This window comes from Felis catus, chromosome E3, assembly GCF_018350175.1.
Source record: "Felis catus isolate Fca126 chromosome E3, F.catus_Fca126_mat1.0, whole genome shotgun sequence".
In the NCBI taxonomy this organism is placed as follows: domain Eukaryota; kingdom Metazoa; phylum Chordata; class Mammalia; order Carnivora; family Felidae; genus Felis; species Felis catus.
The window spans coordinates 18,948,236-18,974,211 of record NC_058383.1 but is presented as its reverse complement, the minus strand read 5'-3'; the positions used below and the strand labels follow the sequence as shown (position 1 = coordinate 18,974,211).

The following is a 25,976-nucleotide window of genomic DNA, read 5'->3' as shown; positions in this document are numbered from 1 at the left end:
ATCAAATAATGGTCAGAAGACATGAACAAACATTTCTCCCAAGAAGCCAGAGATGGCTAGCAAACACATGAAAAGCTGCTCACCATCACTCATCATCAGGGAAACACAAATCAAAACCACGATGAGATACCACCTCACACCTGTCAGAATGGCTCACATTAACAACTCAGGCAACAAGGGATGTTGGCGAGGATACGGAGAAAGAGGAGCTCTCATGAACTGTTGGTGGGAATGCAAACTGGTGTAACCACTGTGGAAAACGGTATGGAGGAGTATGGAATATTACTCAGCCATAAAAAAGAAAGAAATCTTGCCGTTTGCAATGACATGGATGGAGCCAGAGAGTATGATGCCAAGTGAAATACGTCAGTCAGAGAAAAATACATGATTTCGCTCCTATGTGGAAGTTAAGAAACAAACAAAAATGAGCAAAGGAAAAAAAGAACCAAGAAACAAGACTCTTAATTACACAGAACAAACTCCTGATTACCAGAAGGGAGGTGCATGAGGAGTTGGGAGACACAGGCGACGGAGATGAAGGGGTCACCTGTCACAATGAGCACCGGGTGACGCACAGAAGTGCCGAATCACTCTATTGTACACCTGAAACGAATGTAACACCGTATACTAACAATACTGGAATTTAAAATACTTTTTTAAGAGAGAAAACCCTTGGCAGGTGAACACATGCTTCCTTTATGATCCTGCAATTCTACTCCTTGAGAACTCGAACAGAAATTGGTACACGTGTATCAAAAAAACTGTACACAAATGTTCACAGCACCATTATTCATAATATCCAAAAAAGCCAAAAGAACCCAAATAAGTATCACCAGTGGAATGGATAAATTGTGGTTCATTCAGCAGGAAAATATTATAAGACAATAAGAATGAATAAATATCGCCACATGCAACAACATGGATGAATCTCACAAACACAACGTTGAGTAAAAAGAAGCCAAAACACACTCTTCATTATTCGTTGTATGTTAATTTTTAAAACAAGCAAAATAATCAGAACAGTGGTTACCTCTGGGGAAGAGGGATTCTGAGATGCTGGTAACATTCTGTTTTCTTGATCTGAGTGTTAAGCACACAGGATGCACATTAGGATTTGTGCACTTTTCTGCAAGTATACATACACCATTTAAAAAACTTAATGGCATACTTATTTTTAGCATTCAGGTTGTTATTTTCAGCCAGTGAGTTTAAAAGTTGTGTTTTTTCCTCTATCAGCACAACTACTGAGAGCAACTGGGGGCCTGAAGGTCAGGTCTGAGTGGGAGACTCCTGGATTGCTGGGAACCATCACCTATGTTTTCAGAGCTGTTGGGGGACAGCATGAAGGATTACAATCCCAAAAGCCTGTGTATACTTCCCCAAGACTTCCTCGGCTTACCTCAGTAGCAAACTAAAACCCTGAGGCAGGATGAGAAAATAAACCTGGCTCAGAAAACTCTCTCGGAGTGTATGTATCTATCTAAAATTAAGTTTTCTGTTCCACAAAGAGTTAAAAATCTGCAGCGCGGAGGAGCTTTCAGCTGTGCCTGCTCTGACTTTATCTGTTCCTTTTATTGCACTGCTCACGGTTCAGTGGTTCAGAGACCTACCTACTACTGACTCATTTATTAAGGAACAACAAAGTCAACCAACACCCATAATCGCCTAACTACAAGGAAAACTTGAAAAGGGAAGGATCATATCATCTGAAATCTTTGACTCTTCCTTGTATCTTCTAAGATCACCAAGCCACCTGGTTCTTGCTTTACACTGTCTTTCAGATTTGCACCTTTTCCCTCATCACTTCTATAGGCCCTGATCCCCGCCTGCCTAGATTACTATAATTTCTCTTCCCTGGTTGCCTTGATGTCGGCTCTCCCAATTCCAGTCCAATCTGTGCTTCACCACCAGATGAATTCTTCTAAACATGGATTCTCTGTCCCAATTATTCTAAATCTAGCTTTAAAGGGCCTCTGAATCTGGACTGAGAAACTCAGCCATTCATTCAACAAACAAATAGGCCCAATGCTCACCAAGTAACTGACTCTGCATTAAGCCCCGGAGATGAATATCGGTAAGACTAAGATGAACAAGACTGACTGACCCCCTGACTTCAAGGGACTGGAGGTAGCCTGGGGGAGAGAAGGGGAGAGCCTATGATAAAAAAAAAAAAAGTAGAATAGGATGGTTTACGAGATCCAGTAGTGACAGATGTATAAATGGCTTCCGGATCCCAAGGGAACGAACTCTGTCTGAGGGAGAGAAGGAAGGCTTCACAGAGAACATGCGTTTCGGGTTTTGAAGAACGCAGAGTTTACTAGGATGAAAGGAGGAAAGCACGCCTGACTCACCATCACTCACCACAGGAAGCCATCCCTCCATTTTGAGCACGCATGGTCTCCCCAGCAAGTGTCTCCTCCCATCCTGCACCTGCTCCTGGGTCTGCAATTCATAGCTCTATCTTCATGACGTTTCTTACAAAATGAAAGTTCACAGCATGGCTCCCTTCGCTGTGTGTACCTCGTGTTTTTATCTCTTGCAATCAGTACCAACAGTTTTGCCCATGGCCCTGTTCTCTGGTCAGTTCAGCACGGCACAATTCAAGCGCACGGGTTCCGAGACTGCATTCCTCAGGTTTGAGCCCAAATGCACCTCAACCTCGGCCTAGTTATTTAATCTGTCACTTTTTTTCCTCTTGTGCACAACTGGGGATAAGAGAACCTAACACATGGGATCGTTCTAAGGATTAAATAATCTGTGTAAAGCACACGGTGAACATAATGCCAGGAATAAAGGGCTGAAAGCCCCATCTGTCACTGCTAATACTTCATAGGTAGTGGGCCTCTCCATAAGCAGAACATAAAATGCCTGGGAACACACTCTGCCTAACACATTTGTATTTTCTACCACATCCAGCATGGACTGGTGCTCAAATGTCTTACAGTCCGAATTCAGGAGAAAAAAAGGAACAAGGAGACAGTATCACTTTTAGTTTCTCAGGAATACTGGTAATCCTTCCGAATTTAAAATACACATGACTATTTAAAATTCCCCCTTTAAGGCCTCGGACTCAGATGCGTTCAATAAACATTTCTGGAAAAAACGGGAGAATGCTAACCATTCATCTTAAAAAGACACTGAGACCCAAAGCGGATAATATGGTGCTTGGTCCTTAACTTAAGACACGTACATGGCAGGTTTCTCAAACCCCACCTAAAATTTGTAATGTTTTATCTACTTGCCTCTAAAATGCCCCCCCACCGAAGCATAATCTTTTTACAAAATCAATACCAGGGGGGAAAAAATGACTCTTTTCTCAAGAAGCTTTTATCAAGCTTCCTGGCACCTTTCCCAGTATGTTCCTCCAAGGAGGTGACTCAGATGAGCCTCCTGCACTTGGGCTCATGGCCTCCTTGCCGCCAAACCCAGAAACATGAGGACCAGCATCCCAGAGTCCCACTCAAATATCCTGTGGCATATCCAGAACAATGCTATCACTCTATTTGCCTGTATAGAAAGGCTTCTGAGAACAAGGATTCCGCACTAGCCTCTGACCAAGGCTCAAAAGTATGCGAGGCATACCTGATGCGTTCCAACAGATGCCATTAGTGAAGACATTTCAATCTCTTACAAACTTTCTAGAAGCTAACAGGATTACCGTGGGTGTTCCGACTCTGAAGAGAACACTCCTTCTCCCTTACACTCTTCTTCACGGAAGAGGAAACAGATGAGGAAAGAAGGCCCTCTGGCCTTCAGGCCTGTCAGAGCATGAGACGGAATAAGCAGCTTAAAAGAATGCGCGACGGGAATCAACAACGTGACATCTATGTGGCCCCTCTGAAGTCACTCGGCTCAAAAAGCCAGAAAGCAGGAAAGCCTGGAGAGGAAGCCCTGGTCAGGAGGGATTCACAGGTCTTCTCCCTCCTTTCCTGTCTCTGCTCTGTGTGTCTCAAATGGCAGATACTATCCTAAAAAAAAAAAAACAAACAAAACCCTAAACACATCCTAATGAGTAGAAATCTCGCTTTACTTCTCTAAAAGCAAACTGTTGAAACCGGCTGGACCTCTGAAGTCCAGCCGTCAGAAGCGCAGGCGCTGAGGCTGGGGGTGCCGGGTGCCTGGCTCACACGTACGCAGCTGGCACGCGCCGCAAGCCGCGTCTCCCAACTCAGCCGCATCCGTGCCAGAGTCCGGGTGTCCCTTAGCCCATCTGTGACGGGAAAGTAGAGGCAACGCTAAGAAGAGGGGTTGTCTGGGACTACAGATGTGCAATGCAGTGATTAACTTCAAAAATTATGTACAGGGGCGCCTGGGTGGCTCACTCGGTTGAGCGTCCAACTTCGGCTTGGGTCATGATCTCGCGGTCCGTGAGTTCGAGCCCTGCATCGGGCTCTGTGCTGACAGCTCGGAGCCTGGAGCTTGTTTCGATTCTGTGCCTCCCTCTCTCTGACCCTCCCCCGTTCATGCTCTGTCTCTCCCTGTCTCAAAAATAAATAAACGTAAAAAAAAAAAATTATGTACAGAAGTTGCAGGAAAAACGGTTTTCTACTGCAGGAAAGAAACGAAGACGCACCATGTTCCAGGAGAGCAAGGCCAGAGCAGATGCACTTACCATGACTCCACGAACACATGTCTGGAACTAACTATTGGTGCTCTGCATGGGGTGCCCGGGTGGCTCAGTCGGTTAAGCATCCGACTTCAGCTCAGGTCATGATCTCGCAGTCCGTGAGTTCGAGCCCCGCGTCGGGCTCTATGCTGACAGCTCGGAGCCTGAAGCCTACTTCGGATTCTGTGTCTCCCTCTCTCTGCTCCTCTCTCTCTCTCCCTCCCTCTCTTTCTCTGTCTCTCTCAGAAATGAATAAACGTTTAAAAAAAATTTTTTTTAATGAAGTTCTGCGTTTGCCTCAGAAGGGCTCCTCCTCATTGTTGCCTACAGCTTAACTTTGAAAATATTCGCCCTTTGGGAGTAACGACAGATATAACTTTGTATAATATCGTCATATAGATAATTATTTGATTAAAACATATGGTTTAGCCACATCTAAACATAATTCTAATCACTAAAAGGTACTTTTCTGCTTTAGTCTAAAGCTACCATCAAGCTGATCAATGGCAAAAAATACCTCCCAGTATTTTTTGGGTTTGCACAGTATTTCTCGGGTTTGGGTCAGATTCTGTCTCTCCCGTGAACAAAAGGGGTCTGTTTACTGCTGAGGACTGGGAGGTAGAAGCAGGAAAACGGCCAGGCATCTGGGCCAGAAAGCCCAACTGGTCCCACTGTGGCAGTGAGAAGGTCGAGGCAGCATTGTCTGTCCCCCTGGGGACCAGTTAGAGGAAACATCTTGTACAGAGAGGACAGTATGTTTTAATGCTGGGAAAACCTATCCATGTACTATACTGGACAATACAGTAAAACAAGAACCACCAATTAGCTACTAATGGACAGGGGCACTGGTTTCCAAAATTTAAAACAAATCTAAAGGAGATTAACGAGTCATGACTAGTAAATGCGATACTCGATTCTAAGGCTAGATCCTGCACCAAAGTGGGGAAAAATACTACAAGGACATAATTGGGTCAAAGGACAAAACTGGAATACCAATGGCAGATCTGATGAAAGTACTGAATCAATGTTACATTAACTGAAGTTGCTAACTGCACTGTGGCTCCGTAAGAAAATACCCATTAGAAAATACACTACATAGGGTCAAGGGGCCATGACGTAGGCAACTTACTCTCAAACAGTTCAGCCAAAGAACCTGTGTACATATATACGTGGAGAAACTGTAAATAATAAAGCAAACAGGGCAAAATGTTAACACTGGCAGAGTTTGGATAAAGGGTAAAAGAGTTTTCTTTGTAGTACTCATTCTTTGCAATCTTTGTGTCAGTTGGAAATTATTTCCAAATAGAAAGTTTTTGAAGATTTCATCTGGTGAGGGTGCCAGGGTGGCTCAGTCGGTTTAGTGTCCAACTCTTTTTTTGTGTTTGTTTTTTTTTGTTTTTAACGTTTATTCATTATTGAAAGAAAGAGCCAGAGCATGAGCAGGGGAGGGGCAGACACAGAATCCAAAGCAGGCTCCCGGCTCCAAGCGGGAGCTCGAACTCAAACCATGAGATCATGACCTGAGCCAAAGTCGGACGCCCAACAGACTGAGCCACCCAGGTGCCCCTATGTCCAACTCTTGATTTTGGCCCGTGATCTCATGGTTCGTGGGATCGAGCCCCACGTCCTGGCTCTGTGCTACCAGGATGAGGCCTACTTGGAATTCTCTCTCTGCACCCCCCTAAAATAAACAAATAAACATTAAAAAAAAACTTCATTTGTTGGATTGGTACGCCTCCAACTTTGCTCTTCAGTGCTCCCAGCGGGCTGGGCAAATAGGAAAGAGAAAGCAAGAAAAGGATATGACAGGCAAAAGGGACTCATCAACCTCTCAGATGCCAGGGTTATACTAGCACACATCATTTGTGAACAAGGATAGGATATAGCATAGGCATTAAAAATTTTGCATCTGCTGGTTGGGCAACAAACATATCCCACTAGGAGCTAAAATACATGTAAGTTATATGCTTATTTATTTATATTACAGTAGAAGGTTTCAATTACACAGCCAAAAAAGCAAGTGATAAGAATAGTTATTCGGCAAGAAACTGTCTAAAATAAATGAGTAATACAACCCAAAATAGGCTCTCTCGTCACAATTCCATCTGCTTCTTTTTCCCAGGTACATATCCCAGGAGGATGGATATTTTTATCTGCATGCCTAGTCAATTAAATCCAAAAGATGCCGAGACCATCAACACAAGGCATACTATCAACAACTCCTAAAACAGGACCACAGAATCTTAAGAGAGAAATACAAACCCCAGAGAACAGCAAGTCCAACCTCAACATACAGAGGAGGAAAATGAAGAGTATCTTGCCCAAAGTCGACCAGCTACTGGTCAAGTGAAGGCCCTGGAGCAGGGCCACCAGAGCCCTCTCACAGTGACAGCTCCTCTATCCTTTAAAGGAGGACACCGAGGGGCGCCTGGGTGGCTCCATCGGTTAAGTGTCCAACTTTGGCTCAGGTCATGATCTCACGGTCCGTGGGTTCGAGCCCCGCGTCGGGCTCTGTGCTGACAGCTCAGAGCCTGGAGCCTGCTTCAGATTCTGTGTCTCCCTCTCTCTCTGACCCTCCCCTGCTCATGCTATGTCTCTGTCTCAAAAATAAACGTTAAAAAAAAAAAATTTAAAGGAGGACAGCGAGTTCTAGGGCTGTAAGTATGATGAGTGAGCTGGCATTACCTCACATGGGATGAAATCAGGCAATGAATGAGTGTGAAGTTAACAGGCCCACTATATGCATGCTGCAAATCGAAAATCCCAAGTAACACTACAACTCATACATAAAGAATCCATGGCAGCTGCTCGTACTACCTGTAACTGTTTAAGAGCAAGTCTTGTAAAACCTGTACCACCTTCATCCTGAATTATTCCCAGACACAACTGGCATTTTATTTTTAATGTTTATTTATTTTTGAAAGAGAGAGAGAGACACCATGTGAGTGGGAGAGGGGCAGAGAGAGAGAGGGAGACACAGAATCCGAAGCAGGCTCCAGGCTCTAAGCTGTCAGCACAGAGCCTGACGCGGGGCTTGAACCCACGAACTGCGAGACCATGACCTGAGCTGAAGTCGAACGCTTAACCGACTGAGCTGCCCAGGTGTCCCAGAACTGGCATGTTACATAACAGTTTAAATAACATTTATTTCATTTTGGCAAAAATCTCCAGATTGTATTCCAGCCTGCTGGGATTTGAAGGGGCATAATCACTTCCTTTCTCCCGCCCAGGTCTATAGCTTGCTACAGTCTCAAGCAACCGAGTGCGATCAAAGTCCAATATCCTCTTCATGACTTGCAAAGCTGCAATGCCTCCTCCTTTCCATCCTGAATTGACCTGATGCAGCCAGGCCGAGCAACAATAGGAAGGCAGGACGAGGTGGCAGGAGACAAGCTTCTCTTGAGGATAAGCAGGTGAGAAGTCCAAGGACAAAGCTAGGAGGGTTCTGATGCCGTGACCTCACACCTGGGAAATGTGGGCCAATGGTGTTGGGCTCTCCCCAGTGCACCCATCATAAACAAATCAGGAACTACATCCCTCCTGGGGGAAGGAAAAAATGAGAGGGGGAAGCCAGAGCTCAGAAGAATGTGCTCCAATACCGTTGCCACCTAGGTTACACAGGACAACTGCTCAAACGCGCACCAAACTAGGAATGAGGACACTGGCGGCACACAGTGAACATACCTACCTTAATGTCACGGAGTCGTACATTTTTCAATGGTAAATTTCATGTTTATTTTACCACACACACACACACACACAGACACACACAGAGAAAACTCTTACGGCTGTGGGGAAAAAGTATGTTAAGGCACCATTTCTAATACATTAAAATAACTACAAAGGATGCTTAAGTAAATAATAAGTAAACATTAAATAAACCTATAAATGTGACCTATAAGTCCTATAAAGAGACAAAAATAAGGAAGAATGTAGGTAGCAAAAAAAAAAAACAAAACAAAAAACCCAGACAAAAATCGAAGTTGGTGATAACTTTTCTTACCCTTCCACCCCAAACAATATATTACAATGAAGCCGTTTCTTAACCTATTAAATCTGCAACAATTTTCTTAAGCCTACCCAATGCCAAGGAGTGTATTTATCTACAGCTGGTAGGAAGAATAAACTGGTATAAACTTTCCAGAAAATATCTGATGACGTACCTTAAACATGGACATACTAAATCTAAAACTATGTTAAAAATAAAAGGTTTACTAAAAAATCTTCATACCCTTGGGTCCTTCTGGGAATCTAGCCTAAGGCAATTTTCTGAAATACAGAAAAAGCTCTTTGCAAAAACATGAATCACATATTATTTACAATGGCAAAAAAAATGGAACAATCTAACTGCCCAAAAATCCATGCAATGCAATATTACACAGCCTCTGTAAATACTTATGAAGTATTTGATGATTTGGAAAACCACTTCTACTATAACATTACATGCAAAAAGAAGGAAAAAAGTGCATTTACAGTATCGTGATCTCAGCCATGTTTAAAAAATACATAGGAGGGGTGCCTGGGTAGCTCAGTTGGTTAAATGTCCGACTTCGGCTCAGGTCATGATCTCGCACTTCGTGGGTTCAAGCCCTGCATCAGGCTCTGTGCTGACAGCTCAGGGGCTGGAGCCTGCTTCAGATTCTGTGTCTGTGTCTCTCTATGCCCCTTCCCCGCTTGCAGTCTGTCTCTCTCTCTCTCTCTCTCTCTCTCTCTCTGTCTCTCTCTCTCTCAAAAATAAGTAAACATTAAAAAAATTTTTTTTTTAATTCTAAAAAATAAATAAAAAGTACATAGGAAAGAAGACTAGAAGGAAACAAAATCCGAGAGGTTGAATCCGAGGATGGTGAGCTCTTATCTATTTTGTACTTATCACAATAGTCTACAACAGAGTTCAAAGTCCTTTTTACCATCAGGGAAAAACAATTGACTAAGCAAAATCAAAAGGTGGCAGAGAAGCCTTTGTGACAGCACCAGCACCTACTTCAATTACCAAATGGTACAAGAAAGAAGACGCTACAGAAACCGACCTAACTCACTGGCCACAGATCTTGGAAGGCTGGATGACTACAGCTCTGTGTAAAAGTAAATCCCCACGGGAGAAAAGCACACAGGAGCCCCCACACACTATTTGTGCAACCCTTCTGGTCTAAAATTACTTCCAAATACAATGTTTCAATTAAATACATAAATCCTTGATAGATCCCTTACGTTGTCTTTCTCTAAAATCAGAATGCAGAATGTACGTGAATAATTTCCTGGGCTGTACAAAAGCACAGGGCTCCTTTCGTCACGAACTAAATAAAAGCCTCTGGAGTCGCAGTCATCACAGAAATCACCAGTGCTGCCAGGCGGGCGTCCTGTTCTTCAACATTTCAAAGCTTTCGTTGCTGTGAACTGACCCCTCTTCCACATGTAGCTGTGGCTCCATCTGCCCGAAATGGCCCTTCTGCTTCTGCGCCTCAAGCCCCAAATTCTTTGCCTAGTGACTTCCTCCTTCTGCTCTGAAACCTAGCCCCAGTGTCACCTCCTTCCGGAAGCCTTCCCGGTTACAACTCTCCAATTTGGCCAGGGTTTTTATTTTATTTTCAAAGTACAGGTGTACCTCTTACAAGGCTCTATTTTTGCACTTATCCCCCAGGACAGTAATCATTTGTTGGCATGCACATCTCCTCATGCAGAGTTACAAACTTCCAGAAGTTATAAACTTCTAGAACTTTTCTTCACCCTTTGCCACCCTCACATTCAATAGCTGTAGACCAGATGAGTTCCCAATTATTTTGCAACTCTATCACAAGCAACTCCCCAAACTCACCTCCCAACTTTCCATTTGGGTCAAGTATTACAAAGCACACACACACACGTGCACAGACTTCACACCTGAAATTAAATGTCTTTTCAACTTTCCTTACATCATCAGCAGGATCTTCAGAGGCCTAGCACGCCACCAGTATTATGAACTGCTTTCCTTTCTTTCTACACCTAGGGCATGGTGAATCCAAGACACCAAACTTAACATTCAACTCTTGAATTTATCCATAACTTCTATTTCCTCACTAAGAACTTGAACTTCTTATCTTTTCATTTGCATTACCAATTCCGTGAGTTGAATTTCTTTGGGGGATTATCTTCCATAAAGTAGTGAAGACTTTTATAACGCCCTAGTCACAACCCTGAATGGTAAAGAACCCACAGGCTGCACTGAGCTAGGAGGTCAGCTGGGCCACTCACTAGCCAGCTAGGTAACTTGTTCTAGACACTGCAAGACACATCTTTAAAAAAAAAAAATGACTTATCAAAGGCTTTGAAGGTCATCGACAATCATCAAAACCACAAGTGTTAAATGTCAAGGGTCCTATGGAGTGTGCCGGTAAAAGCGGTCCACGCAAAGTCCTTTCACTTTCAATCTGTTCACTATCAAGGTATAAAAGGGGATTCTTTTTCTCAAAATGTCTTCTGATATTTCTTCGAGGTCTTCAAAAGCCTTAAGTTTCTTCTCTTCGTAAGAAGTCTCCTTTACAGTTATACGAGGATGGGATTTGTTAGCACTTCTCAGCAAAGCATGTCTGTCCACAAAGGTCTAGAAACAGATCAGTCGTCCCCACGGCAAAATGAGCTGAAGGCCACCTGGTGTTATCCTCAAAGATAATGTGTGTGCCTGGGTCTTTAATTTGCTTGTGAAGACTGGGGAGGCCAGAAAGGTGGGGAGAGAGGAGAGGAAGGAAGAAAGAATACATACATTGATTTTTAAACAGTATATGTTTAAAGTCAACCCAAGAGATTCAAGACATTTCAGATTCACAGAGAGCGGCTATGACCTATAGCCCCAGGACAGGTACCTTCCTTTAACCAGGTATAGGTGTTCTCTGCCATTAGGGGAATCTCAGTAGAAAACAGAGAAACCCTAAGCATGACTGGTAAACTCCCTTATGAAATTACTTCATATATCCTTTAGCATTCTAAATTCACACTCTGGTTCACAAACCCAGTTAACAAATGATTACCAGAAAAATCTCTTCACCAAGGTGAGCTCCGCAGCTTTCTGGCAATGGAATTGCTTTCCTACAATTAAACTTGTTCTTACGTTATGTTATGACAAACATGAAGCCAAGCGGGGAAGAATATTATCTTAACCGCATGGATCATCAGACAAAAGTTTAGAAAATGATGAGATTACACAGTCCCATCACTAAGACAATCATGTTAGTCAGGTCTACAATATTAGTATATGTGAAATGTTAGTGCTCTTATTCGACTAAAATCAGCAGCATGAGAGCCATCGACCAAATGTGCAAGCCATTCCAAACATAATTTTATCGATTCTAAAATTCAGCCAAATTACATTTTTTTTAATTGTTGGCTGACCCAACAGAAAAATGTACAAAGATCTGGAGACCAAAAATGGTCAGCAGACATGGGAAAAAAATGCACATGGCAATAAAATATCAAAAGATGTTCGACTTCACTTACAAAGAAAGGATCCCACATGTAATTCCTGATATGCCATTTTCACCTCTCACATTAAAAAGTTTTAACGGTTGGCTGGAAGATAGGAAAACAGGAAGTATCCCATTAATGAGAGTAGAAACTCATAATTTTGTAGGAATGGCACCATCTACCAGAATTTTTAAATACACAGTTTGCCCCACAATTCTTCTAGAAATTTATCCTACTATCTCACAAAGTGGACAAAGATGTATTCAATGTGTTTACTATAGTATTAGTACCAAGCACTAGAAATCTAAAATAGCCAACATTAGGGAACTTATGCCTTAAGGCAGGCATACCACGTTCTAGGGCAAAACGATAACAACAAAAAAAATAATCCACACTAAAAGATACCCTAATTGAGTTACTGAACTTCAGCAACATAGATTTCTTCTAACAACCATGCAAAAAAAAGGCAAGCTATCTCTAACTGGGGTAAAGGGACAGCATTATATGAATTAGGCTAAACACACTTGTCCACATAACATCATTCAATGGTAAAAAAACGGTGAGTATCAACAAAATTCTTCAGAAAAGAACGTATGACCCATGAGTATTTATGGATAAGAACAACAGGCAGGCATTTTCAAACATGAAATAATTTAGGGAATATAGCAACCAAAAACTCTATGAAAAGAAATTATCAGCTAATCAATGCTGAACAGATTAAAAGGATCAACAAAACACTCAATCCCAGAATATCTAAGAATCTGAAGGAAAGAGTGCAAACCAAGAATTTTATACCTAGCCAAGATATCCTTCAAGTATAAAAGCAAGCATTATTTCACCAAATAAGTCACCCTTTTTAAAAACTGACAATCAAATCTAGCCAACAGGAAGATGAATTAAAGATAGGAGATATGGAGGGGCACCTGGGTGACCCAGTTGGTTAAGTGTCTGACTTTGGCTCAGGTCATGATCTTAATGGTTCATGAGTTCGAGCCCCACATCGGGCTCACTGCTTTCAGCACAAAGCCTGCTGCATTCAGATCCTCTGTCCCCTCTCTCTCTGCCCCTCCCCCCACCGGCTCTTTCTCTCTCTCTCTCTCTCTCTCTCTCTCTCTGTGTCTTTCTCTATTATTTGTTAAATAAATAAACTTAAAAAGAAAAAAGACTTCAGGTATGAAAAGACCACAGTTCAAAGAACCAGTGGAGAACAATTAATCCTTAAAATCTAAAACTAAAACTAAATACTGAGGAAATTATGGTTACGGAACAAATTATAAATGCTCTAAAGTAACGTAAAACAACAATCAACAATGAGAAGGGGAAAATACAAGAAGTGCAAATGTTCTTATTTTTCCAATTATTAAGGTCACTGATACTGCCTAGAACTGAAACATGGAATATATTTATTAAAAATGATGCCATCTTGGGGTGCCTAGGTGGCTCAGTTGGTTAAGCGTCCAACTTTGATATTGGCTCAGGTCATGACCTTTCAGTCGTGGGATCAAGCCCCATGTCTGGCTCTGTGCCAAGCATGAAGCCTACTTGGGATGGATTCTCTCTCACCCTCTATCTGCCCCTCCCCTGCTCATGCGTGAGTGTGCACACCGTCTCAAAATAAACATTAAAAAAATGGGGGCACCTGGGTGGCTCAATTAAGCATCTGACTCTTGATTTCCACTCAGGTCATGATCTCACGATTTGTGAGATTGAACCCTTCACTGGGCTCTGCACCGACAGCACAGAGAGTCTACTTGAGATTCTCTCCCTCTCTCTGCCCCTTCCCCTGCTCACACTCTTTCTCGCTCTTTCTAAACAAATAAAATAAACGTTAAAAAAAATTGATGCCATCTTCTTGGAGTGCCTGGCTGGCTCAGTCAATGAAGCATGGGACTCTTAATCTTGGGGTTGTTGAGTTCAAGCCCCACGTTGGGCTGTAGCTTATTTAAAAATAAAATAAAATTAGTAGATAAAATAAAAATGACTCCATCTTGTGGAAGTCTTTCATAATCTTTTCTCTTAACCTCCACAGATTTATCAAAAGCTAATAATTACTGAAGCAAAGATTTACTTGAAATCTGACAAGTCCTTGTTCAGTTTCATTGCTTTCTTTATGTGCTATGAAATGCAAGTGACCTCTCAAGGGCGCCATGTTTATGAAAACAGTCAATCTCTTAAGGTCACACACGGATTACACTCCTACACTGTCCTCAAACTGACAAAGCTAGAGGGAGAGAGAGATGAGTGGATGCTGGGGGGTGGGGGCAGGACGCAGAGAGTACTAGGCTTGAGGAGTTCTGTGGTGCTGGGGCAGCTCTGGACCTTGACTGTGGTGCAGTTACATCCATCAGTACATGGACCAAGCTGCACGGAACCATACACACAAGTGAGTGCAGGTTAAAAACAGGTGAAAACTAAGTAAGGTCTCCAGTCCAGTCGGTAACTGACAGGCACCAACGTCAACTTCCTGGTTTTGCTATTGCACACAGCTATGGAAGATGTCACCACTGGGAACCTGTGGTCCTCCTTTTGCAACTTTCTGTATTTAATTACTCCAGAAAGTAAAGCTTTAAAAAAAAAAATGCAACAGTTAATTGATTTTTCTTTTATTTTAAAACTAACATGATTCCTCGGGGGTGCCTGTGTGGCTCAGTCGGTTAAGCATCCGACTTCAGCTCAGGTCGTGATCTCGCAGTTCATGAGTTCGAGCCCCACATCGGGCTCTGTGCTGACAGCTCAGAGCCTGGAGCCTGCTTCGGATTCTGTGTCTCCCCCTCTCTCTGCCCCTCCCCTGCTCACGTTCTGTCTCTTCTCTCTCTCAAAAATAAACGTTAAAAATTAAAAAAAAAAAACGATCCCCCAAATCAGCATGATCACTTTTGAAATGAAAGAACTTTAGGATTCCATATCGCCTATCCAGATAACACACATCTACAAAGACACACAGATATTTATATGATGCTAATTATACTTTAGGGTAGTAAGATTAGGGGTGATTTCTTTTGCCATATTCTTTGCACCTGTAACGCCTGATTTTTAAAAAGCACATGTCATTCTTATAAAAAACTATCCAGTTGTTACTTTTTTTTTTTAATTTTTTTTTTTAACGTTTATTTATTTTTGAGACAGAGAGAGACAGAGCATGAACAGGGGAGGGTCAGAGAGAGAGGGAGACACAGAATCTGAAACAGGCTCCAGGCTCTGAGCGGTCAGCACAGAGCCCGACACGGGGCTCGAACTCACGGACCGTGAGATCATGACCTGAGCCGAAGTCGGACGCTTAACCGACCAAGCCAACCAGGCGCCCCTGGTCACTCTTTTTAAATAGAGAGATGGAACGATCTTCCCAGGTCTACTTAATTACTAACCAATTTAGAAACCAGTGATTTTTTGTTTCCCCAGCTGCATTTAGCTAATAAAATACCTTTACCTTTTCAGGGAGTCTGAGACCAGAGATCTTTTTCATGATAACCCTTATGTAAAACAGCAGCAGGCTACTCTAATGTAAATGAGCTCCCACATACGCTAAACCTAACGGACTTAGGTCAACTGACCTGCATAAAGAAAGCAAGCCACTGTCCTTTCTGCTGATGTGCTGTGATGGGATCCAGCTACCACTGTGCCCTCAAGAGTCATGCTTTCTCTAGTCTATCACAGTAGAGGACATGCAGATACCTAGTTTCCCCTCAGTTATGAGCAAAGTTTTGACCATCTTGCCCTATTACTTTACAAGTTTTAAGGTTAGATGACTAGATGCACTGTTTTTCCTGGGACAATACACCCAGCTGGACTACATTTCAAGTAAATACGTCTCTGTAGATGTGCACTGGCTTAAGAAACCTAGTGAAGAAGGAGGAGGGGGGAAGGGGAGGGGGAGGGGGAGGGGGAGGGGAGGGGGAAGAAGAAACAACCTAGTGATGTCAAAAAAAAAAAAAAAAAAAAAACACGGGGCTGTGGAGTTAGAACCTTGGGTGTGAATCGCATTTCTATCAACCTGCTGTGCAATTCTGGACGAGGTACTTACATTATCCTCCCTGACCCTCAGTGTCCTCATCTTCCCAACTGTGCGATGAGAACAGAGTAGACCCACCTTGCAGCGCTGTCATTAAATTAAAGGAGGTACCGTATGCAGTGTACGTGAGGGCCCATCGACAATGGCTGCTGCTGAGTGTAATTATGAAACACACACAGACCTTCTGCTCCCTCTGACCCCCAGCTTCCTTCCTTTCCCATCAGCCTCCTGCCACCTCCCTCACTTCCCTCTGCGCCGTGAGTTTCCTCAGTATCCACAACCCCTCCCTCACCACACCCCATCCCCACTGCGCCCCAACAGTTCTTCCAGCACCAATTGGTGGCTGGAGCCTCCCCCTAAGCACACCATCTACACAGCATTTCTAACAACTTCCCCGGCTTGCTGTTCCCCACCTCTACGCGTCTAGGGGGAAAATGCTGTCATGCGAGTGTGCTGGCTTTGGAAAAACAGGGCGCCTGTTTGCGAGCGTGTAGGTTTTGGAAAAACAGGGCGCCTACTACATTCATACTCTATTACAATCTTACCACACTCTCCAAAAACTGCCACTGTCATTTACTACAGTCTAGGGCCTCCTTGACCTTCTTGAATTTTTCTTTTAACACCTGACTCTCTTGACTGCCTCAGTATCTACAGAATGCTTACAGATGCTGGAAATGCAAAGAGGCTGGAAAAGCAAAGAGGCTGGAAAAGCAAAGAGGCCTAAGACTCACCCTGACACAGACTCTTAAAGACAAAGATCTAATCCTCCCCCCCCCCCCCCCCCCGCAGACTTGGAGTGGGACTAAAAGAAAACGAGTTGAAGATCTCACACTGTGCTCCTCACGCTTCTGAATTGACACTAGAAGCATGTAGTCCTGTAATTCCTATATAATAAAAAACAATATATCAAAATAATAAAAGTCAAAAAAAAACATAACTGTATTCAAAGATGATAAATGCTAAACTACTAGCTGAAAAGCCTTAGAAAGGTGTTTATGGTGACCTTGAAATGGTGGGGAAGGTGTCACCTGCAAAAATGAAGAAAAGGACATTAGAGCAGAGGGAACAGCACTGAGCAAAGACAGAAGTATGAAGAGTACTCACTGTTCTGGGAATAACAGGTGGTTTGCTGTGGCTAGGGAACATGTATAATTTGGCAAGTCTTTAAAAGATATTCCAAATACATCACTGTAAGCATTTAATACATCATCTTCATCTGTACTGAGAGGACTAAAAGTGAAATTGTGAAAATCCAGGGCCCAAGTGCTTCCCGCCGCTCTGTGGAAAGCTTGGGTCTCTGCTCTGAATGATTTGGGGTCGAATGGCACGCTTCCATCTGAGCTCCAAGAGGTGGCTCTGGCAGGAATACAAAAGACGGACTGGCAGAGGGAGAACCTGGAAGCTGTCAAGACACCAAGACTGAAAGCAAGAGACAACCCTGACCGAAGTGGAAGGAATGGAGGGAAGGGCGGGGGTCAGAACACAGGTCAGCAGAGCATCCCCAAGTCTAGAGGCATAAGGTAAAGAGGAAGTTAAAGATGACTCAGGTTTCCCACTTAAGTGTACAGCAAATAAGGTCATGAACAGAACCAGGGCAGGTGGGAGGAGGCACTAACCTGAGATAAAGACGGTGGACTTGGCTTAGACAGGCTTAGAGTGCCTACAGGACACTCAGGTGGAGACCAACGGCTAGAGAGTGAGGCTGAGTCCTCACTGGCACACAGGTCCTAGCTGAAGCCATGAGAAGACCAAGGAAGACTAAACCAGGACAGTAATATCATGGGGGGCAAGGGAAAACAAGTGTTTCAGAAACGAAAAAGAAGTCCAGGGGTTGCCAAAGGCAAGTCAGAAAGGCACAAGGACTGAAAAGAGGCCGCTTATACTGGTGTCAGCACCCGCAAGTTACAGGTGATCTCGAAAAGTGGTGAAGACACACAGTCAGTCTGCGACGGGTCGCAAAACATGCGGGAGGACAGCAGCCACGAGCTCAGGAGCCCCCTCCCTTTTCACCCAAGCCCATGCTGTCACATCTTCCTTGAGTTGGACACGTATGTCAACGATTCCGCTTCGTCAATCGTCAAGACCTTTGTCCTGCCCGATGCCAATCACCTGCATCTCAACGTGGCAAATGCCCACCTCCTTCCAGAGCAAACCCCTTATTTTATCTGCATGGGGCCTCTCTCCTGTCATCTTCCTGTCCGTTTCTTTACCTGTCACCTCCTCCATTCCACCAAATCCAAATCACCAATTAATTAAAACCTCCACTATTCCCAAACACCAGTTTCCCAAAGTCAACTTGAGTTTTTTCCCTTTTCTTTATCCCTTAACTCTGGAATCCACTTTTTAAAAAATGACAACTCTCTCGCTCAAGTCTTCCTCACTCTAATTCCACACCTAAAAACCGACCTTTGGCACAGCCATACAGGCAAGGTGTCATGTCTGGTTTCCCACACCAATCTAACGTGTACACAGCAGATGGTTTTTTCCTTTAAGGAAAAACCAGCCAACAAAGCCAAACTCCCTACGGAAGGCCCTCCATAACCTGGTCATAAACCACCTTTATGGCTTTCTCTCCAACTATTACCTAACACAAACCGCCATGGCCAAAACAGTCTATTCAATGGTTTGAACATTAGTTACACCCTTCTCTTCTGAAATATCCTCTCTCGGCAAGTTCTATTGGGCACAGGGAACCTAGCTTACTCCAGTTCTCTAAAGGCCCTTTGAACATGCAACACATCCACAGCACTCCTACAATGTAACTGTCTACTCTGCCAGAAATTGTTCCAGATTCTTGCCATTCATCAGTGAACAAAGTGAAGATCCCCAGCTCTATAGAGTTAACATTTTAGCAGAAGGAGATAACAAGAAATAGACCTCATAAATAACATCAAGTATATAAAATGTTTTAAAATGGTCAATGTTACACAGGGCCTTGCTGGTTCAGTCCCTAGAGCACTCGACTCTTGATCTCAGCGTCATGAGTTCAAGCCCCACGTTGAGCATAAAGCTCACTTCAAAGGGGAGGGGGGGGGTGCCTGGGTGGCTCAGTCGGTTGGGTGTCTGACTTGATTTTGGCTCAAGTCATGATTTCACAGTTCATGAGATGGAGCAAAGCCTGCTTGGGATATATATTCTCTCTCTCTCTCTCTCTCTCTCTCTCTCTCTCTCTCTCTCTCTCGGCCTCCCCTGCATGCATACTCTCTCTCAAAAAAAAAAAAATTAAAAAAAATTTTAAGGTAAATGCCACAAAAAGCAAGCAAGCAGGATGTGAAGGCGTGGGAGCCCTGGAGAGGGCCTGGGAACTAATCATCTCAGCTGTAGCACCAGTAGACAGAGGAACCTTGATGCACCTTGATGTGCGAGGCAGACAGAATGGAAGGTGAGGAATTAGAGAGCACTCTTCCCCAGAGTTCTATTGCAAAGGGAAACAGAGAAACGGGGCAGAAGCTGGCCTGGGCAGCAGAGGTAAAGGTATTTACAATGAGAAGAAATAACACGTTTGTGTCCTACAAGTACCTAAAGCCCTACAAAGTCGTAGGCACTCAACAAATGTTACCTTAATTCCTTCCTTCACTTTCCCTTGACACCTGTTTTTGGTTATCCTTAGGGATAGCTATCTGATCTTTGTAACTATCTGCAGACAACTTTTCCTAACCCTTCAAGATTCCAATACGCTTCCTGGGAAACCCTCCCTGGCCCCTCTCCTCAGTGAGTCTCCCTCAGATATGCTGCCTTTTTGCACCAATGCATTCTTCCACTATCACCCTTATCACAGTCTCTTGTAATCACCAGGAGACAGTCCCATCTGCCTCATTAAACTGGCTCCTAGAGGACAGGGCAATACTAACCCTCTTGGGGTCAAAGTGTAACAGTTATGAGCTCTGACTCCGCTCTGACTCTGGAGCCAGACTGCCTGGCTTTGAATCCCGGTTCCACCAGTCACAATGTGACCCTGAGAAGGTGCCTAACCTCTCAGGGCTTTGAATGTTCTAATCCATAAAATGAGAAATAAAAATAGCCTCTACCTCCTGGCACTGCTTAGAGAAGTAAATGAGTGAACATATGTAAAATATGTGGTGTATGCTAAGCCCTATAAGTATTAACTATTATATTCTTACATCCACAGTACCTAGGATTGTACGCTTGACATAGGAAATTAATAAATTATTTTATGAATGAACTGAGGCACTAAAAAGCTCTCGCTCACCGTAGAGAATTACTTCTCTATGCATTACAGAGTTTGTGTTTTTCCCAGTAAAGTAATTCCATCATTTGAGCAATGTCATTTCTCGGCTAGTTAACCTGCTTCCCAGCCCAGCTCCAGCTGCGTTGCGGACGACAGAGCCTGAGTACTTCTGAACCTTTCCCTGGCATCTCTCCGCACCGTCATGGCTCTTCATACCTCCCAGGGCTCGGTGCGCCACGTGACACCATTAACGAACAAGGGGATGACACACCATTTGAGTGGCCAAACGGAAGGTGTGATTTTGCCTCCATTTTCGGGACCACTCACAGAAGGCAACATTCAAAAACATAAGAAGTCTTTGTAACCAAAGCACTTTTCTAAGCAACTAGAAAAACACTAACTCAAGCAAGAACTTGATTTTGCACAAAACTTCCACAATAACCAACAGCTCATTCAATATGAAGTAACCACTTTTCAGAGGAGTGGGAACCTCAAGATATTACATCACTTCAGAACTCGCCGAAATTCAACAACAACACGCCAATGAATTAATCAAATGTAGTTACAGTATTGCTGTTCTAGTGATTCTGTACTGCAACTACGAATCTTGTTTTTTAACTGGCTCTAAATTTGCAGGTCAAGATACCTCCTAGAGGGAGGGTTTAAAGGAAATATCCATACTTCCCGGCCCCCATCACTATCTACCTCAGAACCCAACAAAATGTAGTCGGATGACATCCCCCATCCTGTTCCATGATCTTCCACGTGGAGCAGCACAAGGCGCAGACGGTCCCCGACTTACAATGGTCCGACTTCAGGAGGACGCAAAAGCGATGCGCAGTCAGTAGAAACCATACTTCAAATTCTGACTTTGGATCTTTTCCCAGGCTAGTGACACGCAGTACGAAATTCTCTCCTAATGCTGGGCGGTGGCAGTCAGCCGCTGCTCCCAGTCAGCCACACGATCAGCAGGGTCAACAACTGCTACACCCACAACCATTCTATTCTTTTCAGTACGATATTCAGTAAATGACATGAGATATTCAACACTCTGTTGTAAGACAGGCTTTGTGTTAGGTGATTTTGTGCAACTGTAGGCTAACTTAGGTATTCTGAACATGTTTAAGGTAGGCTAGGCTAAGCTATGATGTTCGATAGTAAATGCATTTTGACTTACAATATATTCGACTTACGTTGAGTTTATCAGGACACAACCCCACTGGAAATCGAGAAAGATCTGAACTACCAAAAGCACAGGCTCTGGAGTAGAGCGCCTTGGTCCAAACGCCAGCTCCACCCAGGTACCTCCATCAGGTGTCATTTCCCCCCCTCGTAACAATGTGACCTCGCAGGGCTGGTCCAGTAAACCAGACCAGATACAGATACTGAATGACCACAAGAAAAATGAACAAATGAGAAACAGCTAGCTTATAGCAGACACACAACAAATGGTGGTTTTCTCTTATTACACCATTTTCATCTCATCAGAATTGAAGTTTTACAAAGAAGACATTAAAAAGGCTCAAACGTGTCAACTAATGCCCTTAGTTAAAAGTAAAAATGTTAAGAGTGAGGAAAAAGTTCCCGGAATAAAGAAAGAGCTGTGATCCCAGGGAAAAGCTCCTCCTCCTGTAAAATACACACCTGGCAACAACTTCCTTGCATTCTGAGGACAAGGCCTGCCCCGTCCACACCCGACCCTGGGATGCCTACAGGATATGAACCCCTGGTGTCAGAACTGAAAAAAATGTTGTGATTAGAAGGTCCTAGTCTCGGGGCACCTGGGTGGCTCAATTGGTTAAGCCTCTGACTCTTGATTTTGGCTCAGGTCATGATCTCGTGGTTCATGAGTTCAAGCCCCAAGTTGGGCTCTGTGAAGGCACAGAGCCTGCTTGGGATTTTCTCTCTCTTTCTCTCTCTCTCTCACTCCCTCTCCCTCCCCTCCCTCCCTCTGCCCCTCCCCACTTGCACACTCTCTCTCAAAATAAAGTCGTTTAAAAAAAAATTTTTTTTTTAATTTAAAAAAAAGATCCTTTTCTCATCACATCCACTGTGGCCACCCCCTGGGTGCTTAAGTATGTGAGGTCTAGGTTACAAAAACCTTCACTTGAAACTTACCCCCCCAGAAAAAGACATACAAGGTAAACATGAAGTCAACTACTTTACAATAATTGCTCCCAGGTGGCCATTTTCAGGATGCTCTGCCTGCCTATTAATGAAATCTGAATGCAAGGGTGCTGGGCTAGCTTAGTCAATAACCAATAAAATTCTGCCCGGGGTCCTAAAGCAACATTCTTTGCAAACTCCCCGAGGGGAGGAGCTTATCTGCTTTTTCATCTGGCATTCCCTAGAGCCTGCCGTATAGCGGGGACTTAAAATCCACTGAAAGATTTGGACACCCCTATGCACGGCAGCATTACTCACAAGTCAAAAGGTGCAAGTTAACCCAGGTGTCCATCAACAGATGACTGGACGCACAAAATATGAGCTTATAGGAGTTTTATGTGAGTTTACACCCACAAAAGAATATTACTCAGTGTTAAAATGAAGGAATTTCTGACACATGCCACAACATGGCTGAACCTCCAGGACATTATACTCAGTGAAATAAGCAGTCACGAAAAGACCCAATACTGTATGGTTCCACTTATATGAGATACAGAGTCAAATTCACAGAGAGAGAAAATAGAATAGTGGTCACCAGGGGATGGGGGAGAAAGGAATGAAGTTATTGCCTAATGGATGCAGTTTCAGTTATGCTAGATGAAAAAAGTTCTGGGGATGAAAGCACAACCATGTGAATGTACAGTGACCCTTGAACAACGTGGTTTTGAATGTATTTCCTCTTCTTTATGATTTTCTTATTGACTTTTTCTCTAGCTTACTTTCTTGTTAAGAATACAGTATATAGGGGCACCTGGGTAGCTCAGTCGGTTAAGCGTCCGACTTCGGCTGACCCCCATGTTGCTCAAGGGTCAAGTGCGCTTAATGCTGCTGACCTGTACGCTTACAAATCATTAAAATGGGGAGCACCTGGGTGACTCAGTCAGTTGAGCATCCGACTTTCGCTCAGGTCACGATCTCACAGTTTGTGGGTTCAAGCCTCGCATCAGGCTCCGTGCTGTCAGCTCGGAGCCTGGAACCTGCTTCCGATTCTGTGTCTCCCTCTCTTTCTCTGCCCCTCCCCTGCTCTGCCGGGCTGTCTCTCTCTCCAAAATAAATAAATGTTTAAAAAAAAATTTTTTTTTAATCATTAAAGTGGTACATTTTATGTTCTGTGTATTTTACAATCTAAAAAAGAAAAACAAGAAAATTAATTTGAAAGAACAAATGAAGGAAGAAATACTGAGTATTATTTTCATCACTCACTAAATGTCTTATCTCATACCTTTGGATTATTCATTAGGGCGTTCCTAGCTCCACATTTTACAGATGAAATTGGGACTCAGAGAGCTTAACTGATCTGCCACTCCATTACACATAGGACCTACTACACAGTGCTGCTCACCATTAATGGCCTAAGCCCCACGAAGACAAGGCCTATGCCTGAGGTTGTCCCTCTATGCCCAGAACCTAACACAACACCCACAGGCTCCTTGAGTGTTTTAAAAATCCCATTGGCCTGAACGTCTAGATCACAGATGTCACTGTGTCCCTTTCTCCACGAAATCCCCAACAGGGGTAAACTGGGCAGCCCGAAGACCACTTCCTTCTCTGGAAGCGCACAGACACAGGCTGAGCAGTCAACCGCTCCCCCAAGGGCTTACTATGTGCCAGGAGTTGGGGCAGATAAAGGTTCAATTTCATCTTTGAGAGAACTGAATCTACTGCCGTAGAGAGATAAGGCTCAGAAACAATAACAAAAAAGACAAAAGGCTTAATAAATAGACAGGAGTACATAAATCTAAGGGAATACTGAGAGTGTCCACGGGTCTGAGAAACGTGGCAAGTATCTTCAGAAGAGGTGGCTTCTGAGCTGGATGTGGAAGGATGAATAGTTTTCCAAGCACTACCAGGGAAAAGGCCAGAGCACGAAGCAGAAAGAACAGCAGACTGGGTGTCAAAAGAGCACCCCTGTTCCCGACTTGGCTGTTATCCAGATCAGTGACCTCTGCAAATCGCAACCCGTTTCCTCGTTTACAAGCCTACAGCAAGCCCCCAAGTCCAGCTCTGTGTGTTCTACCTAATACAAGCTCTGAAGTCAAAGTGCCTAGGTTCAAATCGCGCCACGGTCACTTAAGAGTGACCTTGAGCTGGGTTATTAGTTGCTCTGTGCCTCAGTCTCCCCACTTCAAGAGAGAGCTGGTGTGCTCCTTAAATAACACAGGTCAGTCGCTCAGCACATAGTAAGCCCTCAATAAATACAAGAGAGCCCCCGTCAAACATGCCACATTGTGAGAGAGGCAAACGCCAGATGCAAGGGGAGTGCCGGCTGCGTTTCCAGGTCCCTCCCAGTCCTGAGACATCCCGGGGGGGGGGGGGGGGGGGGGGGGGGAGGGGCCGGGGGGGGGATGGGAGCGCCGAGCCGGGGCTGCAAAGCCTGCACGCATGTGTCACTGCTGGGCTCGGCACGCGCCTCTCCCCGCCCCGAGGAGAAGCGATGGCTCAGCAGTCCCGGGGCCCGCTCCCACCCCTCGGGCCGGGCACCGGGGCGGGAAGGGGCTCGGACCCCACTTACCATGCTGGCCGGGGGAGGGGCGGCTCAGGTGAGCTGGCTCTCGAGCTTCGGACACGTCCCGCTCGCACAGTTCAGGTCATGGTCCCGGCAGGTTCGGGAAGTCCCCCGCCCATGCAAAGACAACCGCTGCCCCACCCGGGCCCCGCGGGGACCCTCTAAAAAGAGCTCGGCCCCCCGGCCCGCCTCGCCGGGGACCCCCGGAACAAATTCATCTAGACCCACCCGCCCCTCCCCAAGGAAACTGAAAAAGCAGGAAATGGGGCTCGGAGGCCGGCGAGGAGGGCAGCGGCTCGGGGGCCCCCCGCCCGGGCCCGACCCCCGAGGGGAGGCTCCGGGCCCAGGCAGGGGCTCCCGGCCTCCGCGTTCAGAAGCGGCTGCGGGCCGGGCCCCGAGGCTGAAGGGGCGGAGGCTGAAGGGGCCTCGGCGGCGCAGCCCCGGCGGCCGGCTCAGGGTAGAGGCCCGGGGGCCCGCGCTGTCCTCGCCGCCTCAGCCCACACGGCCGCCGCCGCCGCCCCCCGGAGCATCCCTGCGCGCGCGCCCGCCCCGGAGCCGCCCGCTCCCGCCGCGCGGCCGCCCCCGACCAACAGCCCCAACGCGCCGGAAGTGGCGAGCGCCCGGCGCGGCCCCACGGCGCGGCCGCCGGGCTGCGGCGCTGGAACCGGACCAATCCGGAATCGAGCGGGGAGAGGGTGGGGGGGCGCGGGGCGGGGCCGCACCTGACGGCTCCCGCCTGGCCCCGCCCCCGCCCGGCCCCGCCCGGCGCTCGCCGCCCATCCACGCGGGCCGCCGGCCATGTTGGTAAAGGGCCCGAGCCTGCCATCTTAGTAAAGGGGCGGTTTCCCTTTCGCTTCGTTGGCCCATTCATTCCGCAGAGCTTTAGGGAGCGTCTTCGCGCCAGGCTCCCCGGCCGGGAGCCCGCCGCCTCTGCCCTCCGTGGAGCTTACAGTCCTTTAGTCCACGCACACGTTAGCCAGCCCTGCTAAGGACCCAGGCGCTAGGACTGGTGCAGTCAGCACGGCTGCTGTCGTCCCGGCGCTGGCGGAGGCAGAGAAACAAGGAA

General features: G+C 45.3%; 1 protein-coding gene across 7 annotated transcripts in view; it reads right to left on the bottom strand.

Annotated features, from left to right (window-relative positions):
* XPO6 (exportin 6) overlaps positions 1–25,514 on the bottom strand; it is a 103,174-nt gene extending 77,660 nt beyond the window's left edge. For 4 of the 7 annotated variants that reach the window (XM_023246729.2, XM_023246730.2, XM_023246728.2 and 1 more), the window contains exon 1: positions 24,917–25,513. In XM_023246729.2, the coding sequence (XP_023102497.2) occupies positions 24,917–24,919 (3 nt within the window). In that variant the 5' untranslated portion in view covers positions 24,920–25,513. Of the gene's footprint in view, positions 1–24,916 lie in introns of all 7 variants that reach the window. The other 3 variants (XM_023246726.2, XM_023246727.2, XM_023246731.2) reach the window with 2 other exon arrangements.
* Positions 25,515–25,976: the final 462 nt, after the last annotated feature.